Source organism: Silurus aristotelis (genome assembly GCF_946808225.1).
Source record: "Silurus aristotelis genome assembly, chromosome: 17".
Taxonomy (NCBI): domain Eukaryota; kingdom Metazoa; phylum Chordata; class Actinopteri; order Siluriformes; family Siluridae; genus Silurus; species Silurus aristotelis.
In genome coordinates this window covers 10,767,522-10,787,007 of record NC_139590.1, presented here as the reverse complement: position 1 = coordinate 10,787,007, position 19,486 = coordinate 10,767,522, and the positions used below count along the sequence as shown (strand labels likewise).

Genomic DNA, 19,486 nt, shown 5'->3' with positions numbered 1-19,486 from the left:
TCCTATAAGATTGAGCAATTTCAACTTGCAATGGTTTGGGGAAGGTCGATATATTGTAAATGCTGATATACATTGTACAAGGTTTCTTGTCTTAACCTTTGGGTTCAAGTTTATGGTTAAAATATCTTGGTGAAATACCAATTTTTATTGGTAGGCAGAATTTTATTTGATGGAAGTGTAATTTCTTAGGCAATGTAACTTTAAATGCCTGTCCAAAAAAAAGTCTAACTTTTTTGCGCAGATTTTAAAAAGGGCCAAATTGTTTGCATATTCAGTATTATGACAGATAGCTCAGCCATGCTGCATTGCACCTGCTCATGGCTTTCCAGTGATCCAGCTTAATCACCAAGGCTATTGTAGAAGGCTCAGTGGAGAAGATCAGTGTACACAACTGCCCATGATTTTCTGCAAATCATCTTTGACCGAATAAGCATCGATTCCGTTCATGTCAGCTGAATAGATTTTATAGACTTGACAAAAACACCGGCTTCTAAAGAGTTTTTTAGTGAGGTGAACGGAACTAGTCAGAGCATAGCTGCAGAAAAATAAAAACTAGGTATAGAAATTTGATGTTTTTTTTTAAAACTTCTCCAAATATTTATGAAGCCTTTCACTTGAGCAGCCTTAAACTGAACCCTTCCAGATGGTGTAAGCATGCGTTTTATTGAGATGCTTTTACACTGTTTTTGTTTCTGTTTCTGTCTGTTTCTGTTCTTAGGAATAACATTTCAGGTTTCACATTATTGGCAGGGTGCATTAACTAATTAAGTTTATTGCAAATAAATATTTCTGATCTATATGCAGCTTTTTCCTACATTAATATATGATATTGCATTAATGTTTAAAGCCATTTTAGGCATCAGCAGCTTTAATATTACATTATCTATGCAGAATGAGTGCATTCAAAACATAAACCTCTGACCTACTGCATCTATTTAAAACCTATTTGTTTCTTGTCTAATGTTCTCATTAATAAAACATTCTTCTTTCTTCTAATTTCAAATGCAGTCACACTGTGAAAATTTGAAATTTGTTTGAATAGGGGGCTCAATCACATATAACTCCATTTTGGATCTACAAATGGTTTACGGTAGGGTTTTACAGCCACTGGTTATATAATCTAAAGGATGGATCGACACTCAGTAGATACATCAACATTTCCAGCTGGGTGAAAGTGTGTTCCATCCATTAGATACCATAAGCGCGAAACTCACTCCAGCAGTCTGACCAGATAGCACTGCCGAGTGATGGTGGTATTTGATACATGCAATGAAACTTGCATTCTCTCTGCTAATCAAAACATCTCATCTCTGGTCTTGCGAAAAACATTTTGAAAGAGAAAAGACTTGTGCCAATATCCACCCCTATTTGACATAACGTGTAAACCAGTTGCCTAATATTTTGTAGGTTTCCTTTGTCACGCCTAAATAGCTCAGCCAATAGAGACAAGGCCTCTGAAGGTGTGCGAAGATCTTATACCAAGACATTGGCAGCAAATCCTTTCAGTCCTGTAGTTTGTGAAGAGGGGCTTTCATGGGTCGCATTAGTTTGTCCAACATATCCTGCAGATGCTTTATCAGATTGAGATCTGGGGAATTTGTAAGTCAAGTCATCACCTTGAAATCTTTGTCATGCTACTCAAACCATTCCTAAACACGTTTTGTAGCGTAGCAAAGTGCATTTATACTGCAAAAAGAAGCCAGTACATTTAGGGAATACAATCATCATGAAGGGGTGTTCTTGCTTAGTGTCAAAGTAACATCTACATGAATACTGGAAACTTAAGTTTCCAGTATTCCAGACTAAGATTTCCCAACAGAACATTGCACTTGCTTTCTTCTTATACTGCATCCTGGTGTCCTCTCTGTCCCAGGCAGGCAGAGTTGGCTATTTTAATGGTGGATCCAGGTCAATGAATTGTGGAAGTAAAACAGGCTGGAGTTGTGACTGGACTTGCAGAGTGATCTTAAAGATATTTTGCCACTCCTCTGAGGGTTTTCTTCACTTCAATTGGGTCTTCACACCTTTGATTTGACAGGTTTTTTGGGTTGCAAGTCAGGCATTTATGTCTGGAGGTGTGAATTGATGTGAAGCTGCCAGAGTAAAGACACTGGAGTAGAGGTGCCATTATAAGTAACTTATGAACTTATAAGCATTGCACCTTATATACATGAGATTTATTTGTTACTGTTTAAGATCTTTCATAATAGGATACATGTTTTTGTTTTTTTTTCTTCATTTTGCTGTTTTAACAAAATGGCAAGTAGTATTTACCTTACAGGTTCTGTACATGAATGAAATAATATATTTCGTAAACTTTTCTGGCCACAAGCTTAAAGATCATCTGTGTATATGCACATTGGATCAATTTGTCACTCTTTTCACAAAGTACTGTGTAAATGTTTGCTAATACCAAATTGAACTAAAAACTTTACTGGTTTTCTGAAATGGTTATTTTTTTAATCACACTTAAGTGTGTATGCTGATGAATGCCATACACCCATAAATTACCAAGTACGTGCACATCACAGCTGATTTGCATGCACTGATGGCGAGAAATCAGCATAAAAGTTCAAGTGCACAGACAGCTGTTAGCATGAAATGATAGATCAGGGTAAAGCCTGAAAGGTAAAGGTGAAGTGGAAGGTTTTTCTTGTGAAAGGAGCAATCTGAGTGAACAACGGAAAACAAGTGAAAATTTTTTTTACTTACTACCATTGGCAATAAAAATTTTTTTTTTTTTAATAGATAGTATTATCCATGTCTCACTTTCAGTTTTTTGTGTTTCTAATTAACAACTAATATAATAATTTTGTTTTTCTACAAAACATATGGTGATCACTGAATCAGTGTACCCATTTTGTTTTAGCCCAGGAGCCCACACATACAGTATCTGACCCTGGAAGTGCTCTTGTGCCTGTGGAAGTGTTTCTATGCTCCTGCATATAGAAAAAAAATCCTCATATTTAAAGCAGTTTAGCAGAAACCATAATCCAGGCCTGTTTTACCTCATTCTTTTAAAAGTGGCTCTTTGATGTGTTGCTATAATCAGATACTGCACTTTAATGTCATGTGGAAGAGTTTAATTTCTTCATTTGAACTTCTTTCTCCAAACAGGTACTTTGTCTGGTGGGATCTTTACCCCCTTTCCCAAATATGAAGTTTCTTTTTTCTTTCTGTGATGCATTATCTGATAGGCCTTGTTATTAACATTGTTATTCTCCAGAAGATCACTGGAAATAAATTTACCTGAATTTGGTTTGGCATAATCTGTTTACTTAGTATTTGCCACCTTTTTGTTATTTGTACATGAGCACAATGTTTTTTTAATATTTTTACAAGGTATAATGTCTTTCTCTGGTGTATTGTGCAAAGCTACACTAAGACATGACATTTTCATTTATTAAGATATTTCATTGTTAAACACTTTGTCTATTTCTGTTTGCTTTTTGCAGAAGGGGCTGGTTTCCATCTTCCTACTGTCGTCCATATGTAGAACCTGTGGTAAATAACAGGTAATCATACACTCTCATACTTCTCTGTAATCCCCTTGATTGCTACTGATACTGATCAGTTCTCCTTAGAAGAGGAGGAAACCCAAGCTAGACTCAAGCTCTATTTTAGGGTCATTACATTTAAAGACCTTTTACCTCTTCATTGTTAGAAAGCGCTGCATTGCCTCAGGGTTTAAATAGTCACATAAAAGACACATAAGGAGGAAACAGATTACTAAGTAACCTAGGTAAAGTCCTGTGCACTGAAAATAATATTGTTGTGTGTCTATTGTGTTCTTCTGTTTAATTTACTGAAAGCACTTGAGAGTCTAAAAACGTGGCTTGCTCAGTGTGCTGGCCCTTAGCTGACCAGTTGAGTGGAAAAGCTCAGCTGGGTTGCTTATGTATACTGGTACAGTCACAAAGAAAGCAAATGAAAGGGTCTTGTTGTACGATACACCGAGTATACCTTTCACAGTTTCTCTACTCTTTGTTTTGACCTTGTATGTTTAATGCAATGCGTTGTTATCTCGGGCAGCCTATGTGTAAAGGTCAGAAGACTTTCAATCTATAGCAATGAAAAATATTTCAGTGTTAAAGTCATTGTATTTGTCTATATTGTGAGCTTATATATTATATAGATTCCTCTGTGGATTAGTATGTTGTATGCTCTAACATGTGGCCTGTTGTTAAAGTGTTGTTGGGAATCCTCCGGTGCGCAGTAAGAGTGTGGCCAACCTCACGCAGCAGGACTCCGAGGATGATATGCTGCTGCCTCCTCCAGACTACAGCGACACTCCTGTCAGGAGAAACTCGACCAAGTCCCTGATGACACATGTGCCTTCATCTGAAAACACAGTGAGTAGCTCTTTTACTCATTCCTACATGTAAAGCATGAACCTTTTTGTGTTCACAAACAACCACTTTATAAGAAAATCTTATTTTTTTCATCAGCCTAAGGTTCCCTGGTGGTCTATTGGTTAGGGTGCGGCGCTCTCACCGCTGCAGCCCGGGTTCGATTGGTTAGGGTGCGGCGCTCTCACCGCTGCAGCCCGGGTTCGATCCCCGGTCAGGGAACCGACCCCAGCCATTAGGGTTGCACAAGCCTTAGTGCTGGTCCCAAGCCCGGATAAATGGGGAGGGTTGCGTTAGGAAGGGCATCCAGCGTAAAAACATGTGCCAAATCAAACATGCGGATGGTCCGCTGTGGCGACCCCTAATGGGAGAAGCCGAAAGAAAGTATATTTTTCCATTAACCATTCATATCTCAGCAGCACAATGTGTAAAATTATGCAGATGCAGGTCAAAAGCTTTAATGTACTGTATGGTACATGTAACAAAAAAAAAGGCCTGTTTCTCTTTCTTTAAAAAAAAAAACCCTATAATTGTGGTGTGCAGAAAAGCATCTCAGAAGCACAACAGAGTACAACAGCATAAGAGCATGACATGTTCCACTGCTCTTAGCCTGGAACAAGAATCCAAGACTACAATGGTGGCAGGATTTTTTTTTTTTTTTTTTTTTTTTTAAACAAACACACACATACCAAAGAAGATAACCCTCATAGCTGTCTGAGCCATTAGGTCAACATGACACCGTATTTAGACGAGTCTGTGATGTGTGTCTGCTTTGTGCTTGCCTTGGCTCAGAGATACGGGACGCATCAGTGGGACATAGATATCATTACAGTCCATGTGCCCGAGAAGATCATAGGATCATCTATACCTTTAAGGGAATTGCCTTTGGAGCAATGCTAAATCCTTAACACTAGGCCAGAGCAGTGGCATTAACAACAATCACTTGTACCGAGAGTCACCTTGAAAGCTCTGCTGTGTTTACATACATCAGGTAAACTCTAGTGTTTATGTTAAAGTGCATTGTGCAAACCACTTCTAGAATGATATTGGCTTTAGCCTACAAATGTCACTCAAAAATGTTTGAAAGCAGCTTCGCTCCCTCTAGGAAGTCTAACTAGGAATAAACTGGTTTGCATTCATGCAAACTATTAGCAAAAAATGTGGCTACATGTAAATAATTGTGTTTGCACTGATAAAAGCCTGTTATATACACACAAATGTGTGTGTGTATGTATGTGTGTATACATTCATATCTTTGTTATTGGCTAGTAAAGATATGTTCTCCCCTCCAGCGGGTTTAGTGTCAGTGCTATAATAGCAAGTAATATGAGCTCTTTAACTAAATGACACTGGTGCTGATGGGTACTTCATGATTGTGTTGTCATATTCAGCATCAGAATCTGCCCTCATGTAAAGTGTACGAGGAAAAGGGGCAAGGCAGATGACCAGCACTGGCATGAAGCACCATACGAGGATAAAGACAGCCCTGATTTTGTAGTGTTTGCCAGCAGGCAGCTTGAATGCTAGTGCAATGAAATTGGATACTTCTCTCTAAACCCAGTAAAATATTCATTGCCTTCCCATTCCATGGTGTGCCCCAAAGCTTTCACACATCCGGGTCTTGGGTCAGCCCTGACGATGGAATTCCACACTCAACTCAACCTGAAACCAACCCTCCATACTGGACTTAAGCCATTCATTCAGTCACTTTGCTATTCACGTTGTGTGATTAAGTATTTCCAATAAAAAGTCAACTGTAGAGGAGTAAAAGTCTGCCAGCCAACACTGTTTGAGGATTGACTCACTGGCCCTGTGGTATGCTATTACTCAGACAAGGCTTGGTTTTGAATAGTCCTGGAAAACCAGGAAAAAAAAGCACAGAGGCGGCACACCACAAACCCTCTTACATCAGGAAAAGCAAAGCCGGTATTTGACTTTGGCTAAATTTACTCTATCTAATCCCCCTTGTTGAAAGAAGAGTCCTGAGTGGTGGTAGTGGGAGAATATTCCGAGAGAATTCTAAGAAAAGAAAAGAAAAGAAAAAAAGAGTTTGTGATTTTAAAGCGAAAATAATTAGCAGTTACAGAAAGGGAGAGACGACGAGACTAGTTGTTATATTGCAGTAATCCAGCAATATTTAAGCTTCACCTCTGTTTAATAGTAATTTTTTTCCGATTCATTAATAATGTAATGTATTTCTATCTATTGAACAAGCTAACCTGATGAGTGTAATGTATTAAATACTGGACTGGTCACGTGCTGTACTGTGTTAAACTCGTTTATTACTTCTAGAGTGCAGCCTAGTGGCGACCTCCATGTACTCTGCCATCTAGTGTTGACATAGTGTCTGTGCACTGCACAGCATTGTGCTTCAAGTCACTGACTTTCTTTTATATTCGATTTATATCAGTAGTAAAACTCTTCTAAAACCTTATTCTATATCTTAGACTTATAGCTATAAAAAAAATACACCATTTAATTGTTTTTGATAATGACTATTCATGTTCTATTATTGTCATAGTGTGCTTGGAAAATCCCACTGTAGTTCACTTCAGTTATACTGTACGTATACAAACAAATACAAACAGCAGTTTTGTACCAGATTGTGTGGTAAAGCTGACAAGCTGGAATCCAGGCTGCGGTGCATGGTTTTTTTTTTTTTTTTTTTTTTTTTTTTTTTTTTTTTTTTTTTTTTTTTTTTAAAGAGTTATCAGACCAGTCTGACTAGCTAAACACATGCCTCTCCCTGCTATCATGATCACAGATAGGATTTTTTTTGTGGTTTTCTGTGGTCATAGATGTCCTTTTATATTTCAAAACATGTAACTGAGCACAAATAAACACAACAAGGCCATGTCTTTCTAGAGCAGCATACAACCCATTTTTTATTCCAGAAAGTACATTTTTGAGCATTCAATTGGGTTCATTATGCTAAAATGATCTTGTATCTTGTTCCTCCTAGGTTTCCCAGCCAAATGGAATTTCAAAGCCACCTTTTCTAGTGTGAGTATGCAATTAATGTGGATGATCCTGTTACTCTATGATATACCTAACAGTCAACGGCAACATAAAGTGCATATTAAGAATTTCTTCAACCGTGTTTTCCACCATGCTATTCCACAACTTAGTGTGATCTAAAACTTAATATCAGACAAGCCGAATTTTTGTTAATAAATTGATAATTATATATTTTTAATATTATTCACAGCTTCTAGAGCTTTTCTTTTGGCCAGATGAAGTTAGGCTAGTCTATGATATATAGGGGGTTAACAGGATTTCAATTATACACTTGCCATGGGCATGATGGCTCTAGTAATAAATGCAAAACACACCCGGGACACGTCTGACTCATGACTTTTATCAAAACAAAAGCATTCCAGGAACATTCTGTCATTCTTGCACACTTATTATTGAGGATGTTTACATTGCCATGGAAAATCCACTGTTAGTCAATACACAGTCTGATACACACAGTTCCAGTGGAGAATTGAGTGTTTTTAATGTTTGAATAAAACATTAACTAAAGGATATGTATTCTAGATACTGAACTTTCTGTTGATTATTGTACACAGCACTATAGAATCCTTAAATCTGAAATTTGTGGATGAATTTTCTGTAACAGCATGGCTCTGACAGTAGTATTTGTATATGTAATGCTAGGTTTCTACTGATGCTTTAGTTTTAAAACTGCATTGTTTTTGTAGGGAATTGGTGGATAGTCCATGTAATGTAACAATGAAATAATGAAAACCTGCCATTATTAAACATAGATAAGCATGTAATAGTTGATAGTGTGACATTTTATGTAAGGAAACATCGATTTAACATTTACGAAAATCTGCTGTGTCAGCGCTTTGCCTCGGTCACAAGGTTGTTTTCATAAGTTAGCTTGTATGCACTCCACAACATTAAATGTGCTGTTTATTAATGAATAGCAAAGAAATTGCAAAACCCAGGTCACAATGAAGCATATACATTTGGTGTTTTATCAAAATAAATGTATATGTTTAACAAATATACTCTTATTATCAGCAGACCAAAATATTAAGAAATCGGTCAAATTGGATAGTTGATGAAAAGGCAAAGTTTTCAGTAGGGAAATATGTATTTAATATTTATGAACGGAATGTAGCTCCATTGTCAGTTTTCAGGACTTGGCTGCTGGGTAATGTGACAAGCTGTGTTTTCTTTCTTTGTCTTATTGCTGTCATTGCTTAAGTTATATAACTGTTAGAGCTATCACAGTTCTACAGCTATGAATGGATAACAAGTACACTGTTAATCCAGTATAAGAGAACTGCTCCTATAAATATATGGGTTATTTAGATATGGTGAAACCAGTGTTTAACTAAGTGTGTCACTTCCTCAGGGGCGGGAACCCTTTTGCCACCGTAAAGCTGAGGCCCACAGTCACTAACGACAGGTCGGCTCCTAAGATCTGAGTATCACGACACAGAAGCCTTCCAACCGTCAGCAGGTTGTTTTTTTTTTTTCACCTCCATCACCACCATCAACTCTGCGGTGTGAATGGAGACCTTTCTTCTGCAAACCAACTACATTGTACATGACCTTTTTATCATGTTGGATTTGGACTAGTTCCCATGGTGGCCTCATTACACACACAAACTAAACATTTGACTATGTACATTTAAAAAAGCCAATGTTCACATTCACTTTGTAAACTCATTTGGATGTTTGTGCTGCCGTATAGGCCTTTGGACGATGCAGCATTAGATAAAATATTCTAGAGTTAATATGCTTATAATATATTTCATCCTGGGTTTTTTTTTTATTATTATTTTACCTGAGGTGTTGATGACTGCTTACGATTTGCAAGAATAACGCCTTCCCCTGTGCTCAGACGTACTGGAAGCCTAGGATGTGGAAATAATTGAGAATTTTTTACATTGTCATGGGACAAGTGATAAATGTAAATGAGACTGAGACACTGAATATTTCAGGTTTTATAGTGTTGCAGATTTAATTGTGCAGGATTACTTTTAAGTGTATCAGGTTATTTAAAAATCTTGAAAATTATGGTACATCATGGTATGATGAAACATACTATATGTTTTAATTCCAAATGCTTAATATGGTGTTCAGATTGCAAAAGCTATGTCTCTTCAGACCCGTTCCTTTTCCCGTACTACTTAATAATCTGTTGTCTTTTTCTCAGAGAACATGCTTGCCTCTTTAAATTTATGATGATGTCGCTGCAAATGATTTCTGTGTCCATATTCAGTTCACATGCATTCTCGGGCACATGTCTTTCACTCCTATTATTTAAACAGACCTCATAATTCTATATAAAAATTGTACTTTATTTTAAAACCCTAAAGAAGCCTTTTATTTGTTTTAGCAACAGTTTTCCAATGCCCCATAAATCACTGCTGTATAAAATAAAAATGTTATTTCTTTTAGCATTTTGAACTGTTTGATCACAACACAGCTGAATATGCATCCTCAGGATGTAAGGTTCAGTGTTTTCTTTTATGCAAAATAAACAAGAAAGCTTTGAATTGTGTAAGTGTTAAATCTCATCCAGGGATAGACAGCTGGAGAGTCCTGCATAGTAGGGAAGGATTCTGCTAAGACAGGTAAAGACAGCGTCTATGCCTTTCCCTATGGCAGTTCGTTGTAGGGGTCATATCGTCAGTCATTTTAATGTTGTTATTGATTACTACAAACAAAATCCTTTGCTAAAACATCAATGTGATACTTTGTCCTTAGATTAGTGCAAAATTTAAATTTGAAGCGATCTCCAGATTGTGAACATGTTCAGCTGCCCCGCCATTTGCCAGAAGCAGCAGTTGAAAATCGTGTTGGGTGACTTTAAGTCTTAAAGGAAGCTTTTAGCTGTTGTGTAGTTGGTGAGACCTAGTGGTAAGCAAATTACCTTAAAACACTTCATTAGCATTATAAAAGAATTTGTTTCCAGCCCCATTGGTAATTTGCAAACACAATTTTTACACTTTCGTTTTCACTTCTGCATACTTGTACAAGCTTGGAACAGAGCTAAATAAAAGAATATAAATAAAAAATAAATAAGTGTATGTGTATATGATGAGTATAAATGTATTTCTCCTTAATTTAGATCAAACAGGACTACTGTTGTTTTTTTTTTGTTTTTTTTTTTTTTTAAAGAAATCCAAAACAAGACTCGGGCTAACCCAAGTGGGTGCAGCAGCCAATATCAACAAGATCCAATGCATGATGCTCCAGTATTTTTTATTTGCTTATTAAGTTCCCTTGTCAGTAAGTTTCTGCTTCTGACCGTTAAAACTCTGAATGGTTTAGCTTTAGCATATCTCATGGAGCAGAATAACCCAAAAACATCACTTAGATGGGAGTGACCTACTGTTATTATATACTCATTTTTTTTTAATAAGCGCTCCAAAATAAATAATTCTTCTTTGATTATATTTTTCATTAAATAAGACATTAAATAAAATGTGCAACTTTATACAATAAAATAATTTTATAGCACTACATTGGAAAAGGGAAAGGATTTAAACAAAAACAGCAACAGCAGTATCTAGAAGTTTTATTTACAGTATTGTTCATATAAAAAGTCTGAACTGATTATACATGCACTGGTCTAAAGCAAATACCCCTGACATTTAATTACATGATAAAATAATGGCAGCATGGACATTTCTTTTTTAATTAATGGGGGTGGGTGGTGTGGGGGGGGGGGTGGAGACGAACACAAAGGAACATTGATTTTGTTCTGATTGTCCTTAGCAGAGGAAATGAAAATGGTATTGTCTCAGAGCTCAATAACATACAGTGTGTGTCCATGACATGTGTGTCATATTAACAGATTGTGTTATTTTTTTTTTTCCTTTCACATTTGATCAAGATAATGATCTCTGTAAATTTAGCATTTAAGGGAAACAAATCATAAGTGCTATAATCAGAATTTGGGTTTCTGAAATGAACGATGACAGACTTTTTTCCCCTGGAAAACAGGAAGAGCCGTTTTGAGTGTGATTATAAACAGCTCAGGTTTACAAGCAACACAGTGTGTATTGTGCTAGAGGGAATGAAGGCGCTTGGCATAAAGGTAATTATAAATGTACTAAAAAAAAAAAAAAAAAAAACAGGCCTGCTGTGAAGAATGGAGAGGAAGTGGTTTGGTCGTCTAAAAACCGGATCATGATTTAATCCAGACTGTGATTTGATGGGTGGTTTTCAGCGAACGAAGCTGATGAGATGCGTCAATGTTTTCCCAACCACACACAAAGCAAGAAGCCAGGAAGCATAGATGCTTGTGTCATACAAATACAATGAGGAATTGGGTGTAAATGAAAAGAAATCAACCCCAGAAAAAAAAGATTTTATCATTTCTAACCATGATCGAGATGTAATCAGGAGTTCAAATGCTGAATTGTCATTTCATAACTTGTTCACAAAAAAGTCTCATTGTGGTCTCTGTTCTTCTGCGTTTGCAAATCGCGGCCTTTTTAAAAGGCACCAGTGAGTCGATGGCGGGACGTCTGGTATACACGATTTAAAAAGAAAGGGGAAAAAAAAGCATAAAGAAAGAATTTTGAAATACAAAATTAAAGCTGCTAATATTTTAAAAGAAAAATACTTGAGAAACTGTATGGCAACTTGCTATTATGAACAAGCTATGCATGATTTGAGCTTTTTAACCGAGTAGATATGCAAAACATGGATTTAAAAAGGAAAAAAAAAAAGAGAGAAAAAGAACCCGAGAGATGGTCAATGGGGTCGCGGTTGTAGTTTGGTCCGTCTAGCCAAAAGTGGCTCCGCAGTTGGGACACCTCCTCTGCCGCAGGGCCAGACAGAAGATGATGCCGAGGGGGAAGAAGAAAATAGCACACAATATTCCCAAACAGGTGAAGTCCTCCTCCAGCACGCCCACTCTGCAAACAAGAACACAGTCCTCTCATTAACCTCTACTACAGTGTCATTTACGCTACGTTTATCCCAATGCTTATTGTGTCTATATAAAAGAATCATGACTAATTGTGCCTTGTATAAATCCGTATCAGTTTTCTGGTCTGGACTGACTTTCTCTCTCTTTACCATTTATATTCGCATCAGCAGTAGATGACATGCTTTCATGCTGCAGCGATGTTTGTCCCAATTCTGTTTAGTCAAACGTTTCATTTATTTATCCATAAAACAGCCAAAAGACAAATCACAGGTTTATATTAATGTACTCCTTCTAAAAAAAAATTGTTTTATTAGTTTTATTTAAATGTTGGTTCTCTCGTTAAGAGTCGGTGCTTTGTAACATCAGTAGGTTTTCCTTCACAGCAAAGTCTTGAGCACAGAACGCTTTCTGGTTTCTCCTTAATATAACGAGGATAAATATGTTAATCCTTCCCTCCGTAGTCTTTCTGAAAGTTCTAAAGGGATCGCATGTGTCTCGCAGTGATGCTCCACAGAATTTAATTATAATTCAATTAAAATCATAGCACTTTTGAAAGTAACCGCAATACAAAAGATTACACACCGTGATACATCTCAATATATTCAATGAAATTGTTCATGAAATGAATATGCTGCTCTATTGTGGTGTTCTTCATATTTTCCTTTTCACCCTATCAGCAGGCCTCGGTCATGTCCTATTTTTCCTCATGCTACATATCAGACACCAAAATGTATATGGTTGATATATTGGGGAAAAAATTTATACAGTATGTAGATGTATGTTATGATCAGCTGTATAAAAGATTAGATTGTACAACAGAGTGCAAACCTTTTCAGACCCAAAACATTTTTAAAATGGTCCTTTATCACAGGAAACAAACTGGTCAAGCCTAGTCTATCCGTCTTCTTTCATTTCCTCTGTACAGTTTCTAAATGCTGTCGATTGTAAAATGTAGCAGGTCAACTTTTTTCATCTGTGATTCTTCTCATCACCACAGGGGGTGCAAACTTTTGTTGCTGTGAATATGGAGATATTGCAGTCTCTGAAGCATTTGGTGTCTAATAGAAGGATAAAAATGGAGCTGAATTTATCTCTCTTTATATATATACACATTATATATATATATATATATATATATATATATATATATATATATAGAGAGAGAGAGAGAGAGAGAGAGAGAGAGAGAGAGAGAGAGAGAGAGAGAGAGAGAGAGAGAGAGAGAGAGAGCGAGAGAGAGAGAGCGCGAGAGAGAGAGCGCGAGAGCGCGAGAGAGGGAGAGAGAGAGCGCGAGAGAGGGAGAGAGAGAGCGCGAGAGAGGGAGAGAGAGAGCGCGCGAGAGAGGGAGAGAGAGAGCGCGAGAGAGGGAGAGAGGGAGAGAGAGACCGCGAGAGAGGGAGAGAGAGACCGCGAGAGAGGGAGAGAGAGACCGCGAGAGAGATCCCCTCTGATTATATTTAGGTCCAATATAACTATATATTTACCCTACTAGTTCTTAGAATTGTACATTGTTTATAACCCTACGATTAGCACACCTTCAGTACACACGATCTTAAATCATTCAACAGTAGGTCAAGTCTTAGTGTTTCTAAAGAATTCTTTTAAAATGAATCTTTAGGGGTTTAAATTCCTCTCACACTCATGAGTTTGTTTTCGCTATATACTGCAATTAAGTGAATGTAAAACAATCCACTCAATAAAAAAACAAAGCCCTGAATATACCTTGCAAATATATGGGAGCAATCTGGTGAGTCCATAAAGCAGCACAGTGAAACAGTCACTAGTTTCACCATGACTTCTGCACCTTCCGAAGTATTTTACAGACAAATATTGCCATATAAATTGTTTGGTTTTTCATTTCTTTTAGTCACATGTTGCGTAGCCTATACATATTTAACTCTGCAGGTGAAAGCGATCGTGTCAAAATACATTTTGTAAATACTCTTCATGGTTCATCAGTAAATATGGCTATGAACCTTCAACTTTATCAAATTTGACTGATATGGTAATAAGTAACTAAAGCTGTTTTCCACTAGCAAACATGTGAATCATTGACGCATCGCTTACTTCTGCTTTAAACAAAAAAACCCTAGTCACTTTTAAATACAGGATCCATTGACCCTTTTGTTTTCTGATAAAGATCCTTTGTTTCAAAAAGCTCACTGTGCTGCAATATTCAAAACTGTGTGCTTCTGCCTTCACAGAGGATGTTACAGCCAGTCAAATCACAACCTGAAAGATCCTGAAGATCATGGCCAGAAAAGTACACAAAAAAACTTTGTGGGTGGAGCGTCCAAGAAGATTTCGCTTTTAAACTAGATCACGTCATTCCTTCCACCTCTGAGGAAACACAATGCGTGTGGTGACGTACAAAAACCCGTCTTGATGCAAAAAGGAAGTGTTTCATACACATTTGTTTCCTGATGAATGGAATGTTTGAACACATTGAGATGAAGCAATTTGGAGGAAGACCAAATTCGCTTTATCTCCATAGTGTCTTCATTCTCAGTCCATTAGAAGATGAAAATCTAATCAAAGCAGTGTGATCCACCAGGCTAATTAAGTGGACTACTATTGTGTCAAAGCTAAAACCTCACTTTATACTCATGCTGGACAGACTGTTATGCAACCCACAGGAAGTGTTGTACAATAAATTCAAAATCCAGTTATACGAACACGATAGCTGCTGGAACGTCTCTCCTGCTTAAAACCACAGCATTCCCAATAAATCGTGATCTAGAATGATGTATTAAAGTACAGGTTCTGTATATCAGCATGAAAACATGTTTGTCTAAAAAAAAAAAAAAAGGGCTTTTTGATTGCAGCAACTATTGCCACATTTAGCTGGTTTTGGCTTTAGTCCAACTTTCTGAGGGATATCAGAATGTCATGAGTTTTCCCACACATGACTAAGATGATAAAAAAATAAAAAACATACAACAGCATGACCTGTAACATTAGTGGACTTTCCCTCAGTCACATGAACACAGAGGAACTTCAAAAATCTGCACAAGTGACCTTTTTAAAAAGGGACACTCATGATAACAAATCCAAAGTAACACATTACTGTTACTGAGTTTTGGATGCATTTTAAAATTCTCTATAAAAAAATGCTATTCTGGTTTTATTAAGCTCTGCAGTAGATCCTAGAGGTCTAGAGGCGGCACATCTGTTGATCGAAAGGTTGACAGGAAAAAGGATTCTATAGAACTTGTTAATGGTCAAAATCAAAATGCAGTTCGGATTTTTGCAACTAAATGCAGACAGGAGCTCAAATTGTAGTGGAGAACTGAAAGATCAGTACGCTGAAAGCACCGAAAGCAAGGAGAACCGATTGTCCAATGTAAATAGGAGGAAAGGAGCGATTTTTGTCAGGTTTTTGCTCTTCTTTTTGATCTCTCGTGTCCTTGAGCTTAGGGAAAACGTGTACGCTTAATGTATAAAGCAGGTAGATCCAGGAATCTTCAGAAGAGCTCGAGATCAATGCAGAAAACGTGACTTTCAGGACGAGCTAATGAGCAGTAAAATACTAATTAGCATTTAACACTTTTCCATATGCACTCGTTGACCTTAAAAGGTCCCCCACTGGTCAGGAAAGTTGGGATTTCGGGTTCTTGTTATACATTTTGATTTGAATCACCTGCAGGCTGGACATCCTCCTACCACCACCACTGAGGGCTGAATGATAGTGTATGTGCTCGAACAGTTTGCTGGAGTCCCTGTGGCAGCAGCCTGAGCAGTAGCTGCTGGAAAACCTGTCGAGGGGAAAAACACAAATAGAAGATTAACCGCTTACTTTTACACCTTTAAAATCTGATGTACTGGTTTATCAGTGACGTCGCATGTTGGAAGTTTGAGCACTTGACACTCTGCTGTGTTTTTTTTTTGGTTCGTTTTTTTTTTTGTAACAACTTCCTGATTCTCAGTGGCCAAGTGACCTTTAATCTCCGGTACAAAACCAACTCTTGAGCGAGCTAAACATTTTATTCTGTAATATGCTGCCAAGATGTTAAGCACAAGCCATAATTTCAAACCTACTGAAAACAAATGCTGCGTACAAAGTTACTGAAAATTACAGACTGTCGACGTTACACCGAAGTGAAAGTGAAAGTTTGAGCTGTGCAGAGAAGCAGAAGGGAGAAGGGTTTCATGAGCACTGCACTTCGAAGACCAACTACAATAACAGTAAATGGGTGTTCACAAAACAAAATTGTTATGAAGTGTTGGTTTTACGATAAGCGTTTCCTCAGTTCACATTACCTTAAAACATCAACTCTCTTCCTGTTGCGTTCACAATAAGTATCCGAAAGAGATACTCAAATGAGGGAACTTCCTGTCAGGAACATATTTGGCTACAGATCAGCCAGACAGGATGATGGTATTTTCCTAAATATTTAACTCTTTATATTAGCTGCACCCAATAACCAGACTTGGCGTTCAGCTGGATTCAGTTAGCCCTCATCTTGAAGATCCTCTTGAAGGCTCAACCAAGATCCCTGAAGTTCTTAACAAAGGCGTTTATATCCGAAGTGAATCTATTGAATCCATATCAATATGATCGATCAAGTAACTATGTGTCTACCTGTGAAAATCTACTCCTGGCATGTTGGCTGATATGTTTGCCAGATTTGCCAAGTAATGGGACAACTAGGAGGCTGGAAATGTCTTTTCTTCGGTTTGTAATATCTAGTTGATAAGAGAGCTATCTACTTCCCAAAAATATTTGAGATATGTTTTTTTTAGTACTTTGGTTGTATACAACAAACAGAAAGTGGCGTCTGTTTCCAAAACTACATTCGAGTTTGAACTAAGATCCAAAAAGCTTGAAAACCATAATATAACATTTGAAATGGTGTTAATGCAGAAGTTACATAGGTAAACAAAGTGCTTGAGGTTTTTACATAAAAAGCACAAAAGCATCACTATGAGTGGATTAATTGGCATTTGGACAGAAAACATGGCTATAAACATTTATTGTGAAGGATTTCTAGAGTGTGTTTCAGAGGCAGTTCAAAGGTTGGGCAGTTCACTCTGTTCACAGTGTGTGAACAGTTGCTGTGTGAATCAGCAACAGGAAGTCACATTAGATAGTCAAATAAGTCGAATATAAAGTTATTTAAGATTTTAAAAATGGACAATTGTGGGATGGAAAATACGGAAAGGGGATGCGAGAACCAGCATTGACTGTCTAAACTTGTAATCACGTGATGCGGTAGTTGAAGATGTGCGTGGGGTCGGATTTGTATTTTTGGTTTGTGTGTGTGTGTGTGTGTGTTTGTGGGGGTCGGGGAGTTGGGCGGATAGTTAGATCGGATTGTTTGTGGAGCTCACCTTGGGCAGCAGGGTATGGGTAGGGCGGAGGCGGTGATGGAAAGGCTGCAGGTGCGGGAGCGGGATGCGGGATCGCTCCGTACCCCGGCTGCGGCTGCTGGTAGTTATACGCCCCGGGGACGTTGTTGTAAGCCGGGGGTCTGTCCTGAAGAAGACGTTTATTATCCATATCCGACGGAATGATGTGTGCTCTTGACGGGTGGAGAAAAGAAAAAGAAAACAAACAAACAAACACCCACCCCTATAGAGAGTCGCGCTTTTATACAGTCGGACGATCGCAGATTATTGTGAATGTTATTGTTAAATGTTGCGCGACGATCAAAAACCACGACGGAGGAAACTGGAACTTGACTTCAGCGCCCGCCTCCTCCTCCTCCTCCTCCTGCCTCCATGCACCAACTTTGTCCACGAGTGATCCACGCTACTAAAAACGCCCTGATATCACACACTCAAGGGGAGTGATGGGGGAAAAGCAGTGTGTAAACGCTTAAACAAGACTATCGTCAGCTTTGAAATAAAATATCTAAAGCCTGCAAGGAGTCAGTCAGTAAAACTCTGAAGAACTCGTAGAAAAACCCTGCGATCTGCTCTGTCACGAGACAGCAGGTCATGTGATGAAGTGGCAACAAGGCGCTTCTTAAAGGGCCACGCGCCTGTTCGCGCCGCACAGCCTTAGTAAACTCTGTGTTGCCATATCCTCTGCAATGACGCACAACCAGCTGCTCTTCCTTAACTTAATACACCACGGGAGGTGTGTGTGGTGTGGGGTGTTGATGCGAGACTACTGAGTTATCTATCTATCTATCTATCTATCTATCTATCTATCTATCTATCTATCTATCTATCTATCTATCTATCTATCTATCTATCTATTAAAGGTATCTGAAGTAAACCCTATATAATCAGCACTGCAGGCATGGTCAGAGCTTGTAAACTTTCGAAACATGTAAACCACGATAAACCGACGCCACCCCAAAAATTTTATTTTATGTATACAGTACAGTACTCTATTAACATTTTACCTTATTTTATAATTAATAATTATATTTTTATAAATAAATTCCATTATTTCAACATAAAACAAGAGTGACTAAATATATTATCGTTTACTGCTGATGTTATTTGCTGCTTTTAGATTTAGTGTTTTTTTTTTTTTTTTCTCCCCGTTTTATATGATTCCATCACCATGTCATGGGGCTTCTGTTGTCAACGAATTTTGTTATCGATTATTATCAGTAAATCTGTACTGATTTACAAGATGTACAATGACTAGTCTAAAATTATATCTTGGATACATTCATTACGTAACACGTATTTTAAATTGTATTAATATATTAATATGATGTGAGGTCCAGTTACCAGCGTGACACTGGGGTCTACTTCTACACGTAGTAGTAATGGCTACTTTTTACTTAAATACATGTCAGAGTCCAAACTTGTTTACTTTATCTTGAGTAAAAAAGTGTTCAACTTTTACCAAAATCTTTTAAAACCTTATTCTGCTTGAGTGAAGGATGTTTGCCATCTCAGTTGGGGAAACAATTTCAAGTACTGATGCTTGATTGTGTTTAAATGTTATATCACTTGGATCTGGCAACCTCTGTGGCAGATGAAAAGAGGACCACAGGTCTTCTTACCAACTCGGATATTTGTTGTATATATTTAGATTTGTAGTTTTTTTATATACTTTTATATCGCAAACTATAACAATCCATAAAATATTTTGCACCAGAAACCATACTTCAGCTTTCTATGTCATCCCAGATGCCGTGTAATTTCTCTTATAGGAATAGTGCAAAATAATTCATTCTAATAAAATATAATTCCGATAAATTTTGTATCACATAAAAAAGAAGTGTAAATTATCTCTCACGCATCGCTCTTTAAGTCTGAATAATTA

General features: G+C 37.5%; 2 protein-coding genes and 1 long non-coding RNA gene across 3 annotated transcripts in view; 1 reads left to right on the top strand and 2 right to left on the bottom strand.

Moving 5' to 3' along the window:
- baiap2l1b (BAR/IMD domain containing adaptor protein 2 like 1b) overlaps window positions 1–10,394 on the top strand; it is a 42,136-nt gene extending 31,742 nt beyond the window's left edge. Inside the window, exons 11-14 of the mRNA XM_083566671.1 lie at window positions 3,456–3,515; window positions 4,190–4,352; window positions 7,312–7,352; window positions 8,719–10,394. Of these exons, the coding sequence (XP_083422797.1) occupies window positions 3,456–3,515; window positions 4,190–4,352; window positions 7,312–7,352; window positions 8,719–8,791 (337 nt within the window). The 3' untranslated portion in view covers window positions 8,792–10,394. The remainder of the gene's footprint in view (window positions 1–3,455; window positions 3,516–4,189; window positions 4,353–7,311; window positions 7,353–8,718) is intronic.
- Window positions 2,452–6,399, bottom strand: LOC310740200. The gene is made up of 2 exons (XR_014537594.1): window positions 4,752–6,399; window positions 2,452–4,449 (listed from the first exon to the last, which is right to left on the bottom strand). It is a non-coding gene; the product is annotated as an uncharacterized lncRNA (long non-coding RNA).
- A 482-nt stretch (window positions 10,395–10,876) lies between the features above and the next one.
- bri3 (brain protein I3) lies at window positions 10,877–18,257 on the bottom strand. The gene is made up of 3 exons (XM_083566708.1): window positions 17,587–18,257; window positions 15,896–16,010; window positions 10,877–12,241 (listed from the first exon to the last, which is right to left on the bottom strand). Exons 1-3 carry the CDS (start codon window positions 17,753–17,755, stop codon window positions 12,109–12,111), a joined length of 417 nt encoding a protein of 138 aa, XP_083422834.1. The 5' UTR covers window positions 17,756–18,257; the 3' UTR covers window positions 10,877–12,108.
- Window positions 18,258–19,486: the final 1,229 nt, after the last annotated feature.

What these genes read in the sequence shown, in the direction of transcription:
- bri3 (XM_083566708.1), bottom strand. Translation starts at nt 17,755, where the DNA reads ATGGATAATAAACGTCTTCTTCAGGACAGACCCCCGGCTTACAACAAC. An exon ending in CCCATACCCTGCTGCCCAAG is followed by an intron (nt 16,011 to 17,586) that starts GTGAGCTCCACA and finishes TCCCCTCGACAG; the next exon opens with GTTTTCCAGCAGCTACTGCT. An exon ending in GGAGGATGTCCAGCCTGCAG is followed by an intron (nt 12,242 to 15,895) that starts GTGATTCAAATC and finishes TCTTGTTTGCAG; the next exon opens with AGTGGGCGTGCTGGAGGAGG.